This window comes from Crocuta crocuta, unplaced genomic scaffold, assembly GCF_008692635.1.
Source record: "Crocuta crocuta isolate KB4526 unplaced genomic scaffold, BGI_CrCroc_1.0 scaffold45, whole genome shotgun sequence".
Taxonomy (NCBI): Eukaryota; Metazoa; Chordata; class Mammalia; order Carnivora; family Hyaenidae; genus Crocuta; species Crocuta crocuta.
The window spans coordinates 4697385-4719200 of NW_027530544.1; the positions used below are offsets into that span (position 1 = coordinate 4697385).

Sequence of the window (21816 nt, forward strand, 5' to 3'; positions counted from 1 at the left end):
TAAGTAACTTGCTCAGGGTCATACAGCAAGGTCATACAGCTGGTAGCATTAAAACCAAGATTCAGGTCCAGTATTTGACTCCAGAGTCTACCCTGTACCCACTAATGCACAACAAAGCAAAGCCAAACCCAGGAGCCTCACTTTGGGATGTATACGATCTGACTAAATTTGCGGGTCAATAGATGCAAACAACTGATCGGGAGCAAGCTTTTTGCCTGTAAATCAAGCTCCACGACAAACAAAGCAAAGAATCAAAGCACTTGTATCCTGGTCAGTCCTGCTAGGTGATTTTCTTAGGGGAGCCCAGGTGCCCATTCTTCCACCTCCCCTCCAGCTGCCCACAAGAGCCAGCTCCATCCCTCTTACATGTTTAGTGCAAGGTTACCTGTAGCTTTAGTTTCACAGAAAAAAGGTCTCCTGCCTCCTTCCTCCATCCTCTCTAGTCCCAACTTTTAGAATCTCTCCACCATCACGCTGAGCACCAGGGGCTCCTGGTGAGAGAGGTCTCCAAAGCTGGCTGTCTCCTCTGCAGTGTTCTATGACTCCGGTACTATTGCCTAGAGACACCTAAGAAGACTGCTCTGCCCTCAGGGAGCTGACAGCCTATTAGAGGAAATGAGACACAGTCTAGAAGCATAAGGCTCAGGAGCTTAAGGACATGACTGTAGGGATAAACCCCAACCCTTTAACATGCCTATACCAGTCTCTTCCCAGATCTGGAACTTGAGGAGAGTTGCCCACAGCAGAGTGACTGCAGGGAGAAGGGCTTGTCAGGTCTAGTTCTAAGTGGAGGCAAACCAAGCTGCTTGAGGGAGGTTTGTGGGGGTGCCCCACAAGATGGCTGCACTGCGGGGTATGCAGGAGGGCAAGGAAGGTGGTAACAGGCAGCCTGGTTCATATCAGCAAGTAGGTGCTCAGCCAAGAGTGGTGGATGCTGCTGAGTGATTGGGCTGAAGGGTTTTTATTCTGTTGTTGTTGTTTTTTAATAGAGCAATGTTTTTTTAAACTACTGTTGCAACCTATGAATAGGAGGTAAACTGAATTCAGTAGGTTTTGACTGGCTTTTATTTTTAGTGGAAGAATACACAAATGCAGTAGAAAATATCAGAATATAATTTTTTGAACTTTTTATTAAAGTTTGACATACATCCAGAGAAGTGCAAACGTGTGCACATCTTACAAAGTGAAGGTACCCAGCACCCAGATCAGGAAACAGGATGTAAACAGCATCTAGAAGTACCTCCAGACTTAATTTTTAAAATAAATGTTATCTTGGGGCGCCTGGGTGGCTTAGTCGGTTAAGCGTCCGACTTTCGCTTAGGTCATGATCTCGCGGTTTGTGNATACCCTTCATATTCATGACTTCTTTTTAACTTTCTGACAACCCTCCTCCCTCCCAGCACATAGAATGTAAACTCCACAAAGGACAGAGATTTTTGTCTGTGAGTAGACTGGCACAGAAACCTGCAACAGTGCCTGGTAGGTGCCAGAAATGTATATTGAATGAATGAATGAGAGTGCATCACAGCTAATAAAGGTTTTTTTTTTTTTTGGTGACAGTTTTGTTTCATCATATATGTGCCCGTGCTCTGCTTCTTGATATAAAATCTATTTCCTTCTGTAGGTCACAGTCAAAACCTTCTGCTTCCAAAGGCCACTACTCCAGCCTGAGAAAGTTGTGGAGGCTGTGATTCAGGCCAGGTAATGAGCATGAGTGAAGCAGAACAAAATGCTGACTAGATCAGTGCTTCTCAAACTCCAGTGTGCAATTGAAGGAGCTGGGGATCTTCTCGAAATGTAGATTCTGATTCAGCAGGTTTGGAAAAGGATGCTAAGATTCTACATTCCTGCCAAGTTTCTACACTTTGAGCAGCAAGGCTATGGACCCAGAGATTCTCAATTATGCTGCACATAAGAATCACATCAGAAACTTTTAAAAACAATGATGCCCAGGCCCCACCCCAGAATATTTAAGTTGGAACCTCTAGGGTGAGGCTTACCATTCATAGTTTTTAAAAGGTCTCCAAATGATTCCAGTAGATACCAGTATGCAAGCAGATATGGCAGTCGCTGAGTCCTCTGTGTAGCCTCAGTGCCTACAATGAGGCTTGAGCTGAGGTGGGAGGGAAGTGAGGTGTGGTGTCAAGTCTGGTATCTGAGCAAACAAACCAATTTGACAAAGGGCCGAAGATTTCTTAGGAAGAGACTAAGAAACCATTTGTCTCTTACTGGAGGGGAGGGGAGAGATTTCTGAAGGAATTCTGAGGCACGGGGCTATCTGCAAGCCCAGGCCATGTCCCCTTGGGACCAAGAACACACTGTGCCTTTCCCTTATCAAGCAAGCCAGAGCTCCCTGGAACTGCTCAGATGGGCTGGCTCCTATGCCCCCAAGGAATTCAGACAGTTTCAAAACCTTACTAGGAGGAGGTGCTGCCAGCTGCTCCCACGCATCTGCCCCTTTGCCCAGCTAGAGAAAGGGCTAAATGAGCCAAGAGATTACAAACCCTGGATCAGCACGGACTGTTCAGAATTGAGCATCGCAGACTTGGGTTCCAACGCCCCCTGGTGGACACCTAGAATTGAAGTTTAGTAATGAACAAGGACCAAGTGGGTGGGTACAGGTGCTCAAGATTTATTATGTGTCCAGCCAATGTCTGGCAGAGTCACGTAAGATATGGCCCAATGTGCATAATCCAGAAACTGCTAGTGACTAAACGTATTGAAGCCTGGCTCCTTTTATGCTCCACCTACTCCTTTATGTCCCTGAAATCCAGCTTCCCCTGGAATCCACTGTACTAACTTTAGAAATGAGCTGTCAGGGCTTATCCTTAAATGGCAAGGAGGTATTTTTTCACTTTTCCTCTCTCCTTTTTTTAAATCTCCTCATTGGACAGACAGTAACCAATCCTTTGTGGTCTGTTCCTTTCTCCTGCTGCTCCAACAATGACCATCCCAGAGAAGCCCCTACCAGCTACTTTTTGAGACACCCTCTCAGCTTGGTGAGCTCATGTCTGCTAACACCCCTCTCCCCTGCCATGCACACGCACACATCTGAGTTAGTGAGGCCTGTGTGGATAGAGCCTCCTGCATTGGTGGCTGTCTCCAGAGTGACGATGTTGACTCCCAGACATTCACACCAATCTGAGGAAGTGGCAACAGAATCCAAACTCTCAAATCCAGCTCTGTCTCCCTTACTTCCCTAGCTCTCTCATTTGCCCAGAAGCCAGACTCAGGTCTTTGACAGCATCTTTATCCAGCTCTTCCTTTAGCACTCTAAAGTGCAGACCCCACCACAGGGCTCCACCCTCCTGCCTGGTCTCCAGACTGGCTTCCTCTCAGCCATCACCTCAGTGCTCTTAGGGAGAACCCGGGCTCAGGGCCCACCTTCACCACACCACTTCTTCATTTAAATGGTAGTCAAGGTGGTGCCTGGGTGGCTCAGTTGGTTAAGCATCTGACTATTGATTTTGGCTCAGGTTATGGTCTCAAGGTTCGTGAAACTGAGCCCCGCATCGGGCTCCACACTGACAGCGCAGAGCCTGATTGGGATTCTCTCTCCCTCTCTACCCTTCCTTCACTTGTTCTCTCTCTCTCAAAATAAACATTTAAATAAGTAAATAGTAATCAAGCACCTTTGAAATGCTACATACCTAATTATGTGTTTACTTCCCTGTGAGGTGGAACAAAGCCTTTCATCAGCAGGCCTCTGTTTCTCCCTTCATTGGGAGATTGTAAGGATTTGACAAGATGATACTGTGATATTTATACCCTTGAGTGGTGTTTTGCTATAAATCTTCTTTCCTGACCTTACTGACTTCAGCCTCTGTGCCTCCATGTTAATTCTCCATTAATCTTTCTAAAACACTGGTTAACCTACTCCCTTACTCAAGAACTTATAATTGCTCTCGATTGCCCCCCTCCCCCCCGGTAGTCTGCAAATCACAGCAAGTGATTGGTCATGGAAACAGAGTGTCAAATTGGGTCCAGATGGAGGAACAAGCTGAAAGTAGAGGTCAAGAGAGATGGGTCTGTGGGTTAGAATTTAAGAAAATTCTGTTTTCAGAAGATAAGGCAGTCAGTATGTCAGAAATCAGGAAAGCAGCAAGAACAGCAAATACAAGTCACCATCAGCAAGGATACTAACCTACAACTCCTGCAATGGTGGGCTTGTCCATAGTAAAAAGGAAAGTTCTGGAACATCAGTTTTAGTCCTCTAAGAAACCTTAATATCAACACCCCCAAAGGAGGTGATCAGATCTTTAGACCAAGGGGAACCTGAACAAATGCCTAAAGAATGTCTACAAGATAAATTCAGATTAACACAGTCTCATCAATAGTACATTTGTGCTCTTGGGAAAGAGAAGAAAGGATTATAATGGCACCATTAAAGGAGAGAATTGAATGTGAGTTCGAAAGAGGAAACACACGTTCTCAGCGAAAGAGGAATTTTGTGTTAGAGCTAGAAGGAATATCAGAGAACATCAGACCTAACCCTCTCATGTAGAAGTGAGGAAACTGAGGTTCTGCAAGGTATTTAAGAGTGGTGACTGAATTAGGATTAGCATTTCCGTGACCCAGATACAAACTCTGCTAATTCTCTTTTACCCAGCTCCCTAACCCCTTCTATCACATACATGTATGCCATGCCAAAGCTGAGCTGCAAGAATGAGTAGAAGAGAGTGAACATATTTTAGTGGAGCTGAAAACTTACATATAAGGATTATATGTGGCCCAGTCCCTGTGTACGTGGTTGGGAATGATGAGGAAGCACCTTAAGGGATTCGTTGAGAGGACCAGCTGGATGTCAAGGGAGGCTGGGACTGGGTTCTAGCACAGGGATAATGCCTACGTGTTGGTACATCTGATGGTGTTCCAGGGGTCCCTCAGGCTCTGTTCATTTTTCTTTATCCTTTTCCTTTCTGCTCCTTATACTGGATAATTCCAAAGGTCTTATCTTTAAGTTCACAGATCCTTTCTTCTGCCTGCTCATATTTGCTATTGAATATCTCTAGTGAGTTTTTCATGTCAGTTATTTTACTTTCCAGCTCCAGAATGTGTTTGCTTTCTTTTTATAATCTCTTTACTGATACTCTCATTTGTTCTACATAGTTTTCCTAATTTCCTTTAGTTCATTTAACATGTTTAAAGCAGTTAATTTAACATCTTTAAAGAGCAATTCCAGGGGCGTCTGGGTGGCTCAGTCGGTTTAGGTGTTGGACTTCAGCTCAGGTCATGGTATCACGGTTTGTGGGTTCTCATGGGTTCTCGTGGGTTGGAGCCCTCCGTCGGGTTCTGTGCTGACAGCTAGCTCAGAGCCTGGAGCCTGTCTTCGGATTCCTTGTCTGCCTTTCTCTCTGACCGTCCCCTGCTGTCTCTTTCTCTCTCTCAGAAATAAATAAAACATTAAAAAAATTAAAAAAAAGATAAAAGAGTAATTCCAATACCTAGGCTTCCTCCAGGGTGATTTCTGGCAATTTTTTCCCCCAGTGTGGGCTGTACTTTCTTGTTTCTGTTTCCTGTATTTTTTTTTTTTTTTTTACTGAGAATTGAACATACTGAGCATTATATTGTGGTAATTATGGAAATCTAATTCTCACTCCTCAGAGATTGTGGAATCTGCTTGTTGAGGATTAAAGCCATGTGTCTGTGACATTTCCAAACTATTTTTGCAAAGCGTGTATGGCTTGTATGTGGTTATTCAAGTTTCTGTTCTGTTATCTCTGTAGTCAGCCAGTGACCTGACAAAAAATTTCCTTAACTGTCTGGTTCTCAAAGAGAAATACTGTCTCTTTAAATCCCTTTTGAGTCACTTCAGCCAACTGGGACTTAAATGCATTAAGTGTCAGACAAAATACATAACTCTTGATATTTAGAGGACAAGGTCCTTATTGCCTACCCTGGCTCCAGGAAGCTGCACCAGGATCACGGGCCACTGTCCCTCCTCTCAGCTGTCTGCGCTGAGGCTGGGAAGTAGGGGATAGTAGCCACTACGTCAAAGGCTAAAATTGACTAGAATTTACTGAAATTTACTATCCTCTTCATCAAGCTCTACCTTGGATTTTGCAAGTGTTCAACTAGACTCCAGAGTTCCAAAATAGTTACTTTAGACAGTTCTTGCCAGCTCAATAGCTATTTATGTGAAGGAATGGCTTCCTACTCTGCCATCTTCCATGATATTACTTCACTTCATTCCTTTTTATTGCCAAGTAATATTCCATTGTATGCTTATACCACATTTGGGTTTTTAGTTTGACTATGAGGAATAATGCTACTATGATCTTTCACGTATAACTTTTTGTGTGGACATATGTTTTCATTTCACTGAAGTATATATATATAGGTGGGATATTGCTGGGTACATTGATTTTTTTTTCTTTTTGAAAGTTTTATTTTATTTTTGAGAGAGACAGAGCATGAGCAGGGGAGGGGCAGAGAGGGGGGAAACACAGGATCCGAAGCAGGCTCCAGGCTCTGAGCTGTCAGGACAGAGCCAGACGCTGGGCTCAAATTCACAAACTGTGAGATCATGACCTGAGCTGAAGTCGGCACTCAACCAACTAAGCCACCCAGGAGCCCCAGATTTTTGAACATTAACCCTACAGTCTTGGAGTATATCTTACTTGGTCATGATACATAATCCTTTTACACATTGTTGATTTTCAATTTGCTAGTATTATTTAGGGTTTTTGCATCTATATTCGTTATAATGTAGTTTTTGTAATGTCTTTGTTAGGCTTTGGTATGTTGTATTAGCCTCAACAACTTCTTCTTCCTCTGCTTTCTGAAAGAGCTTGTAAGATGGGTGGTATTCCTTCCTTGAATGTTTGGTAGAATTCACCAATGAAATTGAGTCCAGAGTTTCCTTTTTGGAAAGTCTTGATAAATTTTTTCTTTGATATAGAGCCATTCAGATTTCCTGATTTTTCTTATATTAACTGAAAAATTAACATATATGTTCTCCTTAATCAGTCTAGCTAGGGGTTTTTCAATTGTGCTTTTCATTCCAAAGAATTCGATTTTGGCTTTATTATCTATTGTCTGATTTCCACTTTATTGAGTTTTGCTCTGTATAAGGTTTCCTCTTTTCCCCCATTTCATTTGGACTTACTTTGATTTTCTCTAATATTTTAAGTCTAATCAATGACTTAGGTCATTGATTTTAGAGGTTTCTTCTTCCCTACTGTATTTAAAACCTCTAAGCCACAACTGTCTAATAGAAGTTTCTGCAGTGATGGAAATATTCGACTTTCTGATGTCCAGTACAGTAGCCACTAGCCGCATGTAGCTACTGGGCACTTGAAATGTGGTCAGTGTGTCTGAGGAATTTGAACTTCTTTTTTTAGATTTTTAAAGATGTTTTTGTTTATTTTTTGCAAGCAGGGGAGGGGAAGAGAGGGGGACAGACCGAAGTGAGCTCTGCACTGACAGGCTCACAGCAGTGAGCCTGATGTGGGGCTCAAACTCACAAACTATGAGATCACGGCCTGAGCCAAAGTCAGACATTCAAAGGACTGAGCCACCCAGCTGCCCCAGAAATTAGAACTTTTAATTCTAATTAATTTAAATTTAATCACGTGTGGTTGGTGGCTACTGTACTAAGCAGTGTATCTCTACTGCTTTACCTGCATCCACATGTTTTATATTGTAATTATCATGAAGTTCAAATTTATCTAATTTCTCTTGTGATTTCATCTTTGACCCATAAATTACTTTTAAAAATGTGGCTTAATTTCCTGATGTTTTGGGGTTTTCTGGATATTTTGTAACTGATTTCTCACTCCATTGTGGTCAGAGAATACAATTCAGAGAATACAGAGAATATAATTTCAATACTTCCATTGACACTTGTTTTACAACCAAGAATATGTTCAACCTTGATGAATATGCCATACATACCCCAAAAATGTATTTTGCAGTTGTTGGAGGTAGTGTTCTATAAATGTCAAGTAGATTGAAGTGGCTGATAAAGTGGTTCAAATATTTTGTCCTAATTTGTCTATTGGCTACTAACTAGGTGTTTTAAATGTACTGGCTGTCAGTAGAGCACATGACTCTTGATCTCAGGGTCATGAGTTCAAGCCCCACATGGAGCCTACTTAAAAAAAATTTTTTTAATTAAAAAAAAAATCTACAATGGCAAAATTGTCAGTTTCTTCCTTCAATTCTTTAGACTTTTTATTCGTGTATTTTAAGGGTATTAGGCACATACACATTTATACTATATTTTTGATGAATTGTTCCTTTTATTATTATGAAATGCTCTTAACTTTTATCTATGGTAATAATCTATTATTGGAATATTGAATACTGAAATATTAAATATAATATTGAAGTCTATTTATGGCATTTATGCAGCCACTCTAGTCTCATGCTAATTTTGCCTGTTCTATTTTTTTTCCATCTTTTAATCCTAAACTCATCTGTGTCTTTAAAGTGTTTCTTGGGGCACCTGGGTGGCTCGATTGAACTCCCGGCTTTGGCTCAGGTCATGATCTTGCAGTTTGTGAGTTTGAACCCCACATCAGGTTGACTGCTGTCAAGCCTGTCCTTGGGAAGCTGGCCTCAAATCCTCTGTCCCCCTTTCCCTATCCCTCCCTTACTTGTGCTCTCCCCAAAATAAATATTTTTAAAATATAAAGTGTTTCTTATAGGCAGCATATGAGCTTTTTTCCCCCTAACCCACTGTCAGACTTTTAATCAGAATGTTAATAGGTCAATAATATAATTATTGATGTGGTCGGACTTCGGCATACCCACTATTCTATTATTTGTCTCCTCTTTTTGTTCTTGCCAAATACTTCAGGTTTTACTACCTTCCCCGGTCTGTTTGCCTTTATTTAATTTTTAAAGTCCCTGGGTGGTTTTCTTGTTTTTTTTTTTTCTTCTATTTTTAACAAGTTTATTTATAATAATTTTTTAATGTTTAATTTTGAGAGAAACAGAGTGTGAATAGGGGAGTGGGAGAGAGGGAGACACAGAATTCAAAACAGGCTCCAGGCTCTGAGCTGTCAGCACAGAGCCCATGCAGGACTCATCAACTGTGAGACCGTGACCTGAGTTGAAGTTGGACACCCAACCGACTGAGCCACCCAGGAGCCCCAATTTTACTTTTGAGAGAACGAGAGAGCCCATGTGCAGGAGCAAGGGAGGGACAGAGAGACAGAGAATCCCCATCAGGCTCTGCACTATCAGTGTGGAGCACATGAGGCTCAATCTGACGAATGGTGAGATCATGACCTGAGGTAAAATCAAGAATCTGATGCTTAGCCGCCCAGGTGCCTCCCCCTCTTTTTTTAAGTTTTATTTTATTTTTGAGAGAGAGAGAGAGAGAGAGGGAGGGAGGGAGGGAGGGAGGGAGGGGCAGAGCAAATTTTTTTCCATTTTAACCAGTTTATCATTGTCAGCAGTCAGAGGGTTGGCTTGTAGGGATTTCCACTGTGATAGTGGAACCAATAATCCCCTCCCTCCATGTGTGCTTTTATGAAGGTTTCATGGACATTCTCACTTAAGCAGAGACTACTTTGAAAGTATATGCAAGAAACTGATGATTGAAGAGAGCAAGATAAATTGTGAAAAAAACTTTTCAATCAGATGCTTCTGCATATTGACCATTAATTAGTATGTACATATTTTCAACAAAGGTATTAACAAGTAGTCCATGTGAGATGCATTAGACAGTTTAAAGGACAGATGTATCAAATGGCAAAGGCTCTGACTTAACCACCCAAAAAGTAAACCCATTGGTAGCCATAAGGAAGCTATCAATATCTGCTGTATTATATTCCAAGGGAAAGTATACCTTGCAAATAAATAGATGCCTTCAAATAGTTGCTTAGGACTGTCTCCTCGCCCACCATCTTTCAGAGGCACTTCCCCCCATAGAACACAGCAGTTTAATTACGGTCTTGCTTCTCCCTCAAGGATATGCATGTGGCTACTAACTCTCACAGGGGAAAGCTTGGACACGGGAAGCAATTAAAGTTTCCCTATTCTAGGAGCTGCAATTCCTGCGATCATACTGAAGGATCCTAGCTGACACTTGTAGTGATGAGATTAAATTGTTTTGGTAACTGCATAGAAAACCTGTTTAAAAAAAAAAGCCCTACCAATTATGCCTTTTGCTATATAGCAGTAGTGTCCACTCACCAGAAGTAGCTACTGAGCCCTTGAAATGTGGTTATTCCAAAGTGAGATATGCTAGAAGGACACTGGAATTTGAAGACTTAACTGAAGAAAGGGATATAAAATACCTTGGCAGTAATTTTTAATGCATACACACTGAAATGACAGTATTTTGGATATATGGAGTTAAATAGAGAAAAATTTCACATATTTCTTTAGTTTTTTAATGTGGCTATAAGGACATTTAAAATTACTTAACTCATATTTCTGGAGGGGAGAGTCTGACTAGAGTATTAACAAAAACTCATGACCAACTGGACATCCACATGCAAAAAAATGAATCTAGACACAGACCACATACCCTTCACAAAGCTGATTTCAAAATGGACCACAGACCTGACTAATATACAAAACTGTACTACTACTAGAAGACAGCACAGGAGAATATCTAGATGACACTGGGTTTGGCAGTGACTTAGATAAAATACCAAGAGCATGATCTGTGAAATAAAAATTAAGTTGGACTTCATTAAAATTATGAACTCATGCTTTGCAAAAGACATTGTCAGGAGAAATAAGATAAGCCGTAGACTGGGAAAAAATATTTGCAAAACACGTATCTGACAAATGATGGTAGTTTATCCAAAATATTCAAGGAACTGTTAAAACTCAAAAATAAAATGAACCCAATTAGAAAAAGGGGCAGGAGATTTGAACACCTTACCAAGGATGTTTGATAAATAAGCATATAAAAAGGTGCTCAACTTCATGTCAATAGGGAAATGGAAATCAAAACAAGGTATCACCGCACACCTATTAGGATGGTCAAAATCCAAAACATCAACACCAGATGCTGTCAAGTATGTGAAGCAACAGAAACTCTCATTCACTGCTACAGGAATTCACATGGTACAGCCACTTCGGAAGACAGTTTGGAAATTTCTTACAAAACTAAGCGTACGATTTCCATGATCCAGCAATTGTACTCCTTGGTCTTTACCCAAATGAACTGAAAACCTGTCCACATTTTAAAAACATTATGTTTATGGCAGCCAAAACTTTGGCAGTTCATAGTTGCCAAAACTTGGAAGCAATGAAGAGGTCCTTTAGTAGCTAAGTGGATAAATAAACTAAGTTATATCCAGACAATGGAATAAAATTCAGCAACAGAAAGAAGTGAGCTATCAGGTGCCTGGGTGGCTCGGTTACGCATCTGACTCTTGACCTCGCTAGGCTCAGGTTATGATCTCAGTTGGGGAGTCTGAGCTTGGTTAGGAAGGATTCCACCCTTCCCTCTCTGCCCTTACCTGCTGGTTCTCTCTCTCCTACCTTGCACACGTGCAAGCACTTTCAAAATAAATGAACTTTAAAAAAAGTGAGCTATCAACCCTTAAATGCATATTACTACTAAGTGAAAGAAGCCAATCTGAAAAAGCTACCTACTATATGATTCTAACCACATGACATTCAGGAAAAGGCAACACCTATGGACAGTAAAAAGATCAGTGGTTGCCAGGAATTAGGCAGAGGGAAAATGAAGAGGCAGAGAACAGGATTTTTCAAGACAATAAAAGTATTCTGTATTATAAGTGGTGGATATGTTTCATTATAGATTTGTTCAAGCTCATAAAATATACAACACTGAGAGTGAACCTGAATGTAAACTAGAGGCTCTGGGTGATAATGATATGTCGAAGTGTGTTCAACTGTGACACGTGAACTGTGGTAGGGAGATGCTGACAGTGGGAGGAGGTGGGCCAGGGGGCGGCAGGCAGAGAGTACATGGGAACTCTGTACTTCCTGCTCAATTTTGCTGTGAACCCAAGCATCCCCTAAAACAATAAACTCTATTTTTTAAAAAATGACAACTCTGTGTTGAAGCATTTTATTAAATCAGATAAAGAAATTCCACACTGTTGCACATACCAGCTTGGACACAATTATAAGGGCATATCACTTGTTTACAAAGGTATCGATGAGCAGTAGGTTGGCAAGTCTAGTAAGACTAAAATTTCAAGAACATTCAAAGAGGAAACAGAGTAAAGGTCATGCAAGTTCTAGAATAGCGAATCATGATAGAGCTCAATTATCCTTTATCTTCAAAATGCACCTGATACCTATAACCAGACAAAATCTGAAGTCCAGCAGGTTGTCACTAGTCAGATACACATTTCACTCAGGAATATTAAGTGTCTTACCAGTTGCTGGCTTTTTTTGGTTAGAAATAACTCAGTCCTCACCATGGAAAAGAGGTTTTTTAAAGAGATCTACTGCTGTAAAATGTGTGCCCATATTCAGAGTGTGTCTTCAAGTTACTGAGCTTTCATTAAAGTGTGGTAAAGCATGATACCCAAATCGGGAATCCCAGCTATGACCTTTCCACGTAGCTACACTAAACACCAGTTCAAGATAAAACACCATGAAGACTAAACAGACTGCGAGCAGTGAAACAATTCAGTGAGGCTGTAACAATCTAGACCTATGTTAACTTAGGTAAGGAATGCTAAGTCTATGGACTTTTTTTTAGGCGTCAGTTTCTTAGGGTGAACTGCCCTATAACAAAGAGCTGATTACGAGGGTTATAATGATGGTGGACTAGAAGTTTTTACTCATGTAGCTTCAAACTTATTTGTTCAAATCTCTATTTAACTTAAAACCACCACATACTAATGGGGAGGGAGACATGATTGAGGATCCTTTTGCAAGCTTCGCTTCCCTACACGTTTCACTCCCCGCCCCGCCCCCTGAGCCTCCTATACAAGTTTCCCGATTTAAGCTAAAAGGTCAATTCTGGATTCAAACTTGTATGAACTAAGTTTCCAGGAGATGACATGCAAATAAGGAGATAAAGTTAAATTCATTTGTCAACGGCAAACATTGTAAATGTGGACTACGATCCCACTAAACAGAAGACCTAGAGAAACCACAAATATGACAAAACGCTACATTAGGTTTAAAAGCAAAGAATCTCAAATGAAGTAATTTTATTTTATAGTGGTTGAATTCACCCACCAAATGTTTAAGGACCATAAAATGTTTCTGCAACTAAAAGATAGAGAATTAAAGGGAGCTGGGAATACATGTTAGATACTAACGATCTTCAAGCTTTGAAGATGTCATTGCATGAAGAAAATTATGGGAAACACTGTTCCCGATAATTACGTACACCCTTAGTGTAACATATGGAGATCACTGTCTCCGATATAGACACTGTGGTAGGCAAAAACTACCTTGTTCTTTATACATTATGGAAGACACTGCTCCCGATAATGTGAGTTAGGTTTGTGACAAAGGTACTGGAAATTTTGCAAAATTCGAATTAAAGTTACACCTTGGATTAACTGAGCTGTAAAATTTCACAGATAGAGGAGTACTATTACAGCCTTTAAGTGACATTAATGTATTAACTTGGTCACAAGTTCTTCCCTTTAAGAGAACTGCCATTTTTATCTGGTTGGCTAAACAGAAATCTAACTTGATTTGCAACTCCTAATTTAACTGAATCCTTCACCAATATTTAGCTTTATAATTTTATGCGGCTCGTGGCTGTTTTTTAAAACCCTCACGTGTTGACCATAAATGCAAAACTTCCAGTATCTGTTGGGTTTTATTAGCAGATGCTGCTTTTATTAAAAAAAAACGACAGTATAACTGTCATAATTATGGAAGGCACTGCTTCCGATAATTATCTTCTATAAAAAAAACACCATTTATAGTGAACTCTGTCACTGATAAATAAACAATAAATATCTCAGTGCCAAAATGATAGAAAGCTTTTCCAAAAAATTAACACTTCGGCCAAAATTTGGCAGTGTGTTCTTTAAAGTCTGACAAACTGAGTTTGAAATTAAACACCTAAAGCTGGTTTTCTTTCAAAATACTTTGGGAAACACAGAAACGAGAAAAAACTAATAAAACAAAGGCTTATGGGGCAGGGGCAAGAGGAAAAGAGAATCTAGGTCTTTGGCTTCCGGTCTCCTCTTTTCATAAGTTATCTTGAGGTTTAACACATTAAGGCCTTACTCCTGTGATAAACAGTTGAACCTCACTGGCAAGAAAACAAGTCCTATCTCTTCTGAAAGTTAACTTTTTCATTCAGGGATGTGGAAACCAGCTAAATCCTTAGGGAAGGCATGTATCTCATTTGGAGAATAAGGTCTTACAACCTGGTATCTCCTATCCAGCATCAAGTGCAGGTAGAGCATCCCACTAAGCTACCACTTTCAGCCTCCAGCAGATACCACCTTCCTCCTCCCACTTAGAAGATACCAGTTTATGTCCTTAGGGTTTAGAGCAATAGTTTACGTTACTGGTTCTGACTTTGTCATAACTGTAACAAGAAAGAGGCAGTTACCATACAATGTATTTAAAATTTTAGAGAAAATCAGAGAAGAGATTCTATCATGAACATTTTTAAGTGGTTATTCACTTTAACTTGAAGTGCAGGTACCTACCCTGTATTAAAAGCTGCTGCCTAAAGAAATCTAGTGGTACCAGGATGGTTGGGTAGAATTTTAACAATATTAGGTTTTATAGCCCTACTAAAAATTTAGCACAACCAGCACAAGTCTAGAAATCACACTACCCTGCTGTTCTCATATAAGTTATGGGTATCACATTTAAAGCTCATTGTCAATGTCCCAAATGTCACCAGAGAGAGCATTTGCAGCTCCTTGAATAGTCCAAGTTGTTAGAGCTAACTGGTTTCTAAACAGTGTTTCATTAAAAGCGCTGTTATTTTCCTGGCGCAGTTTCAAATGCTCTAGTAATGCAGACACGGTGTGAGAGCCAGAGCCCCAAAAGATATGTCGGAAAGGAGACTCCCTCGGAGATACATAGGGTGAGAGAAAGTGATACTCCACCTATGGAAACAAAACATATGTGAGAACTTACAGTGCTGGGACTTCTGCTGTGAGGAAAAGACCTGACACTGTAAAACGGCCATTCTCTCACTTGAAATGTGAAAATTCACCCAACTGAGCAACGTGAAGAACCATGCTACTAATCTTCTATCATTAAAATTATAAAGTAAACAGGTCAATTCCTCTGTAAAAATGAACCAATTGTATTGGTTTTTTTTTAAGTTGGAGCACACATATGGAAAATTTCCAAGCTTCCATTGTAACAAGTCTTCTGCATCTTCCAGGCAGATTAAGATAAAAAAAAAAAAGCAGTTGAGGGCTGAATTAGAGAACAGAAATACAGAGAAAATGACAGCTAAAAATCATCATCCCTTCTTAATGTTTTTTAAAATCTTAAAAAAGGTTAATACTGGGGCACATGTCTCTTGTATTTCCCACTTAGATAGATATGCTGGCTCTCGGGGCGCCTGAGTGGCTCAGTCGGTTAAGCGTCCGACTTCGGCTCAGGTCATGATCTCACGGTTTGTGGGTTCGGGCCCCATGTCAGACTCTGTGCTGACAGCTAGCTCAGAGGCTGTTTCAGATTTTGTGTCTCCCTCTCTCTCTGACCCTCCCCTTCTCATGCTGTCTCTCTCTCAGAAATAAATAAAACATTAAAAAAAAAAAAAAGATGCTGGCTCTAGATCTTACTAGTAAGTAAGAGTTAAAAATCTATGCTTAGTTCTAAAGCAGCAACGGATGCTAGGCTCCGAGAGTTATTACTGTGCTTTTTAGAAATGCAAGGCTCACTAGTTAAAAATTAACATCCTTTGGTTTTCTATTCTTAGGAGTTTACTTACTCTCATGATACGATCATTGATGTCCCTCATGATAAATTTGTTTGTTCTCTCAGCATTCCTATAATTTGTTGTCAGCCTGGAGGTAGCTCGGAAAAAGTCTCCACGTGCTGAATACAGCCACTGTAGATTCAGTCCCATCTCCTAAAGTAGAAAGACAAAACATTCTCTAGTAGAGGTTGTATTTCTAAGGATGTTATTCTATACGTTTCTAATTTAATGGTAGCAAGGGAGCTGGTTCTGGTAAAAGGGGGTGGCTCGCGGACAAGGTGAAGACTTCGGCACCTTGCCCAGGAGGGCCCACGCTCTATAAACTAGAGTAGTACACTCATATTTGAGTCCAACAGATGGCACAATTATCCACTCTTAGTGTCATAAGGAAGCTGTCCTCAGGGAGAAATTTAACATAATTCATGGAATATATATTCTGTGTAGTATATTGTTTCCAGTTCAATTTCCCTGTGGGGGGAAATTTGAAAACACTTTGGTTCAGTGAACTTCAGAAGCTAGTGACTTGTCTCATAACTCCTATTTTCTGATCAGTCACAATTAGTTTCAAGTTTCAAGAAAGCCATAATCATTAAGATTTGTTTATCAGTGATTTACTTTAAGGATCTCTGTTGACTTCTAGTACCATAAAACCAGTTAGAAGCCATGTTAATATTAATTTGATTTTTTTAAAGATTCTATTTTTAAGTAATCTCTACACCCAATGTGGGGCTCCAACTTACAACCAAGATCAACAGTCACACTCTACCAACTGAGTCAACCAGGCGCCTATTGTGATTTGATTTTATCAAGTATTTGAATAATAGGCACGTAGGATCAACACTAAGACTGTAATTACTATGTTATATCTCCATTCGTGACATCTCTGAAAGGCAGCTATGATATATGGCCTAAACTCATAGGTTCAAAGTCATGGTTAAGATCTTTGTACTCTCTGGATTCTCTTTACAGGTTGCCCGGAATTACAAAAACCTAACATACCTTAACAAAAGTTAACACAGTTCTAGACTCTGAAATATTTAGTGTGGTATATCTTAGATTTATAACCCACAGCCTCTAAACTTTCCTTTCAAATGAATTATAAATTCTAAGAAAAACTATACATCAGTTCACCTTAAAATGTACTTTGGCTACCAATCATGTCCTTTCTCAGGAACAGCTAACTATCAGAATTGCTTGATATTTAAGCAGTAAGAACCTGATTTTAATTACTACTTACCTTCATGTCTGTTCTGAATCGGCTCACATCCCTCACAAATGAAAGTATTTTGTCATTATACATCTCATAGTTCAAGTTCAATTCAAGATCATAGGTAAGTTTCATTATAAGCTGACCAGCTACTTCTGCTGCTGCACGTGCCATTTTGTTCAACTCAGGAACTTTCTGACTGAGTTTCTCATAGACATCCATGGTAGTACCCAAATAAGGATAATCTGTGTCCTGAAAAACAAAGCTAGGTTAATGTACTCAAAGGAGGGTCATAAAAGTAGGAGCCTCACATTCATTTTCTCTGCCAAGGTAGTAACAGTTGCAATTCTTCCCTTGCTTCTAATATATACCTACTCCAATTTTATCTCACATCCATTACTTTAATACCACTTTTGCCACTTCCTCTGAACCTGACCTACTCCTAGAGTGCCTACTTCTAGATTCTACAGAATCTGTCCCATCACATCATATACCCTGAATAGATTCTAGCCAAATTTCTTGAGGTTGTATCCTTATTTTCTTCTCTGGAAAGTTTGGTCCATTAAATAAAGAAATAGAGGAGCATGTATAAAGTGTGCTTTTGATATAAAGCATCACACTTAGACCTAAATTTACCTCTTTCCAAATGATTCAGCACTTCATCCATTCACACATGTTACCTTTCTAACAAAAATGTCTGATGCTCACAACTTCTCTCCACCTTCATTAGACAATTTAACTACCTTTTTTTCAACTTTATTTCCTACCATTGTCCTTGGTGACAATTTCACTGCCAATCATTTGATCTGACCTCAATTACTTTCAGACTATACACTTCTGTATCACCTGGTAAGTTTTTGACATCTAAGAAGTTTTTAAGAAACCTTTAAGGTCAAAAGAAATCATCCATAAATCTCCACAACCCTAGGACCTGACATTCAGTTGTTCCTAAATAGATACTGTGACCAGGTATTTCAATGCCATCCATACTGCTGTTCTAGCAGAAGGTCAAAGGAGTTCCAGCCGTATTAATCCCCGAATCCAGATCTTACATCACTCCCTCACTCAAGACCTTTCCCCTCCTACTTCCAGGCCAAAACACCCAGTGACAAGTCTTGTGAGGACCTGGCCTCAAAACTTTGATGCCAAAGTCAACAGCTTCCCCCCTGACCTCCTACACTAACTCAAGGATCTCTTCACCGCTTGAAGAACCCACTACAGGGCTGGCTCTCCAGCTTCTAGCACAGAAGCCTTCATTTTGTTTACTCATTGTGGCTTTCAGGGCCTTCCCACTGACTCCTGAAACAAGCCAGTCTTGCTTTCCTACAACTGGGTCAGTTCAAAGTTGTCTCATAAACAACAACCTTGTAAACTGGTTTAGGAGATTTAGCATTTTTGGATAAACATCTAGAACCATATTTCAACAGGTATCAAGAATAGTAAGATACAGTTTAACTTTCTGTTTGGTGGAAATATTCTATACCTGAACTGTTCAGTAGGTAGCCTTGTTATTAATACTCATCATACATATGTGAAGATGGTTAAGCCAATAAATTCCACTGCTAATTAAGCTGAGAACAATGCCACGTTAAGACTGGTAATAAGGGAGCATGTAATAACTGCAGGTGTATAACTTCTGACATTTGAAGCACTCTAGGAAATCTGGTCTCAAAACTGATGGAAGAAGATCTAAGATATAACTTGAGACTTCTTCAGACTTACCTCACAAAAACAGAAAGAAACTGCTGGGATTCCGGAATACGCAAGGAAAGGGAAAGCAGCATTATCCAAAGAAAATTTCTCACTGCAAGGAAAGCAAGAATGTGTCTTTAGGTTTTCTAAAGAACAACCTGTGCTATCATGCAACCCTACCCCTATCCCCAAATAAATTCTTAAATTGCCTCTGAGCATAGGTGGTAAGCTCACTGCAAGGTTAAGTTTAGATCTCTACTTAACATAGCAGAGATGGATGATTCTGCTTTCTTATTAGTTGTTCATTCACTTTCTCAACTTACACTTTGTTGATCCAATTGCTGTCCCGATAAAGAGACTGCCCAGTAACTGGGTGTTTCACCTATAAAGAAAAAATTAATCAGTCACTAAAATAAATCTTTCTGATCAATCATTCAGACTAGTCACAAACATACTTAGATCTGTAAACAGTTATAAAAACATTTTTATTGTATCTTCTTGAAAAAAATTTAAGACAGCTAAAACAATCTCCAATTTCTAAAGTTATTCCTACTAGGTTCATGTTGCCAGTTCCTTTAGTTACAGTGAGAGAAAAAAATGTTTTCCTCCTTTAACTATTTTAAAGGTGGCTTAGCCACAGTTTTAAAAGCCCTTTCTAGTCTTCATTATGCCTGTCTTATTTCTGGCTGTTTCCTTCTAGCACATTTTATACTATTGCAGCCTAACCTGCAGACACATTACTGTCTTGCTGGAAACTCTATAGCAATTCCTAATTTCCCATAGGATCAAAGCCTTGTTTCCTCCATTTTTAATCATTCCAATATATGGCCTCTAAGCCCATTTAGTCAAATCTTACTCCTCCCTATTGCAAAACTATGGTCATTCACATGTTTGTCTTCATCCGGTGAATATCTCATCTGGTCTTCTTATTTAAGTATTAGGTATAGTTCATTTATTTTTTAAAATGTTTTTAAATGTTTATTTTTGAGAAAGAGAGACAAAGCTTGAGTGGGGAAGGGGCAGGGAGAGGAGACAGAATCCAATGCAGGCTCTAGGCTCTGAGCTGTCAGCAGAGCCTGACATGGGGGCTCAACTCACAAACTGAGATCATGACCTGAGCTGAATGAAGTTGGATGCTTAACCAATGGAGGCAACCAGGCGCCCCATATTTTCATATTTTTTTAAAAGACTTTATTTTTAAGCAATCTCTACACCCAACATGGGGCTTGAAGTCACACACAACCCTGAGATCAAGGATCACATGCTCTACCAATTGAGCCAGCTAGGTATCCCTCAAGTTCATTTAAAGCTTCCTTACCATTCTGACTCTATAGACAGCCCCCAGTGGGCACCTCCAATACACCTTAGGCCGCAGGAAATTCTGCAGTATTTCTAAATAGACTACACATTGTTGGAGATCTTCCTAGCATTCCCTCACCTTATTTACTGAGTAAACAAGTAGTTTATCCTCACCCTCACATGGTTCAATGGACCAAAGGCAAATAAGCTAACAGCATGACTTAAATAATGCTGCTATAGAATTTATTCTAATTTTTGTACTTGGTTATTTATGATGATGGTTTAAACATCAATGCTTCACTTTACATAATCAGATGAAAAAAATGAAGTTATAGATTTTGTAATTAGGTATACACTCACATCTTTCATCGTCTTCTCAATAAGCGAATACAACAGTGGGCTGGCAGAAACCTTGAAGTTATTGGTACCTGCAAAGAGATTTGAACATTGCTCCTTTTCTAGTTAAGTAATTTTTACATGGCTACTTCTATAACTAAAAGTACTTGACAAAAGAGGAAGACAATAACCTGGATCAGTGGCAAATAAGACTATACTCTTCAAGAAGTAGACAAAAAAGTGATTTAAAAGTCAAGTTCTTTAGTAAATGCTAACTCTAATTTGACTGAACTGAAGATCTTACTCATGAGTTTGCATATGTTAATGTTAATGCTTTGTCTTTTGGTTCTTTTTCAGTTCACCTATCTTAGGGCAGTCATCTGCTAGCTACTCTTGCTATATTCCATACATTCTGCTGTACAGGTAAAATGGCAAGAACAGCTAACCTAATAAAGGTTTAGTTCAATTTTTTAAAAATGTTTATTTCGAGAGAGATTGCATACATGTGCGTGCATGACTAGGGGAGAGGCAGAGTGAGGGAGACAGAATTCCAAGCAGGCCCCAAGCTGATAGCACTGAGAGCCTGACATGGGGCTCAATTCCATGAACCAGGAGACCATGACCTGAACTGAAATCAAGACTGAGCTACCCAGGCACCCCTAGATTTAGTTCAATTTTAATTCCTTTTTCTTTCAATTGAGATATTCTACTAGTCTCAGTTCATCCACTGGCTACATTTGTACTTTTAATAACATTCAAATTCTTTTAGAAGTTTATCTGGTACTTCTATTCATGATACCACAATCTAGCAAAATATGAAATTAGTCTCTAGAAGTATCACTTTACATTGTACAGTTTAGTTCCTTCTGGTCTAAAATATAATCCAGACTAGTGGTTCTCAGGCTTTAGTGTATCAGAATCACCTGGAGTGCTTGTTAAAACAGTCTGCTGAACTTATGCTCTAGTTTCTAAGTAAAAAAAAGTATGGGGTAGAACCTGAAATTTTACTGCTAACAGTTCCCAGGTGATCTTAATGCCGCTGATTGAGGACCACACTGAAAACGGCTGCATTAGACAAGGCAATCTGCACCTATTCTCTAATTTAATGGACTACAATGAGAAAGCTGAGTCAGTCTTTTGATCAGGGAATGGACAATGTAGACTGTAAAAAAAAAATAACAAGTGTTGCTTTAGAAAGCCTTCTTCTATTTGCTTGCAGTTTTTTGTTTTTTTTTGTTTTTTGTTTTTTGTTTTTTTGAGAGAGACAGAGAGAGAGAGAGATCACAAACTGGAGAAGGACAGAGGCAAAGAGAATCTCATGCAGGCTCTACACAGCCAGCATAGAGCCCGACCTGGGGCTTGAACTCAGAAACCATGAGATCATGACTTGAGCTGAAATCAAGACTCAAATGCTTAACCAACTGAGCCACCCAGGCGTCCCAGCTTTCTTCCGTTTTGTAAGTAGTTTATC

The 21816-nt window shown here is 39.7% G+C and overlaps 1 protein-coding gene across 2 annotated transcripts in view; it reads right to left on the reverse strand.

Moving 5' to 3' along the window:
- Positions 1-11991: 11991 nt before the first annotated feature.
- The window catches only part of TFRC (transferrin receptor), a 28751-nt gene continuing 18926 nt past the window's right edge, over positions 11992-21816 (reverse strand). For both annotated transcript variants that reach the window (XM_077767673.1, XM_077767674.1), the window contains exons 14-19: positions 20370-20437; positions 19034-19092; positions 18741-18822; positions 17049-17270; positions 15824-15964; positions 11992-14984 (exon numbers count right to left, since the gene is read on the reverse strand). In XM_077767673.1, the coding sequence (XP_077623799.1) occupies positions 14742-14984; positions 15824-15964; positions 17049-17270; positions 18741-18822; positions 19034-19092; positions 20370-20437 (815 nt within the window). In that variant the 3' untranslated portion in view covers positions 11992-14741. The remainder of the gene's footprint in view (positions 14985-15823; positions 15965-17048; positions 17271-18740; positions 18823-19033; positions 19093-20369; positions 20438-21816) is intronic.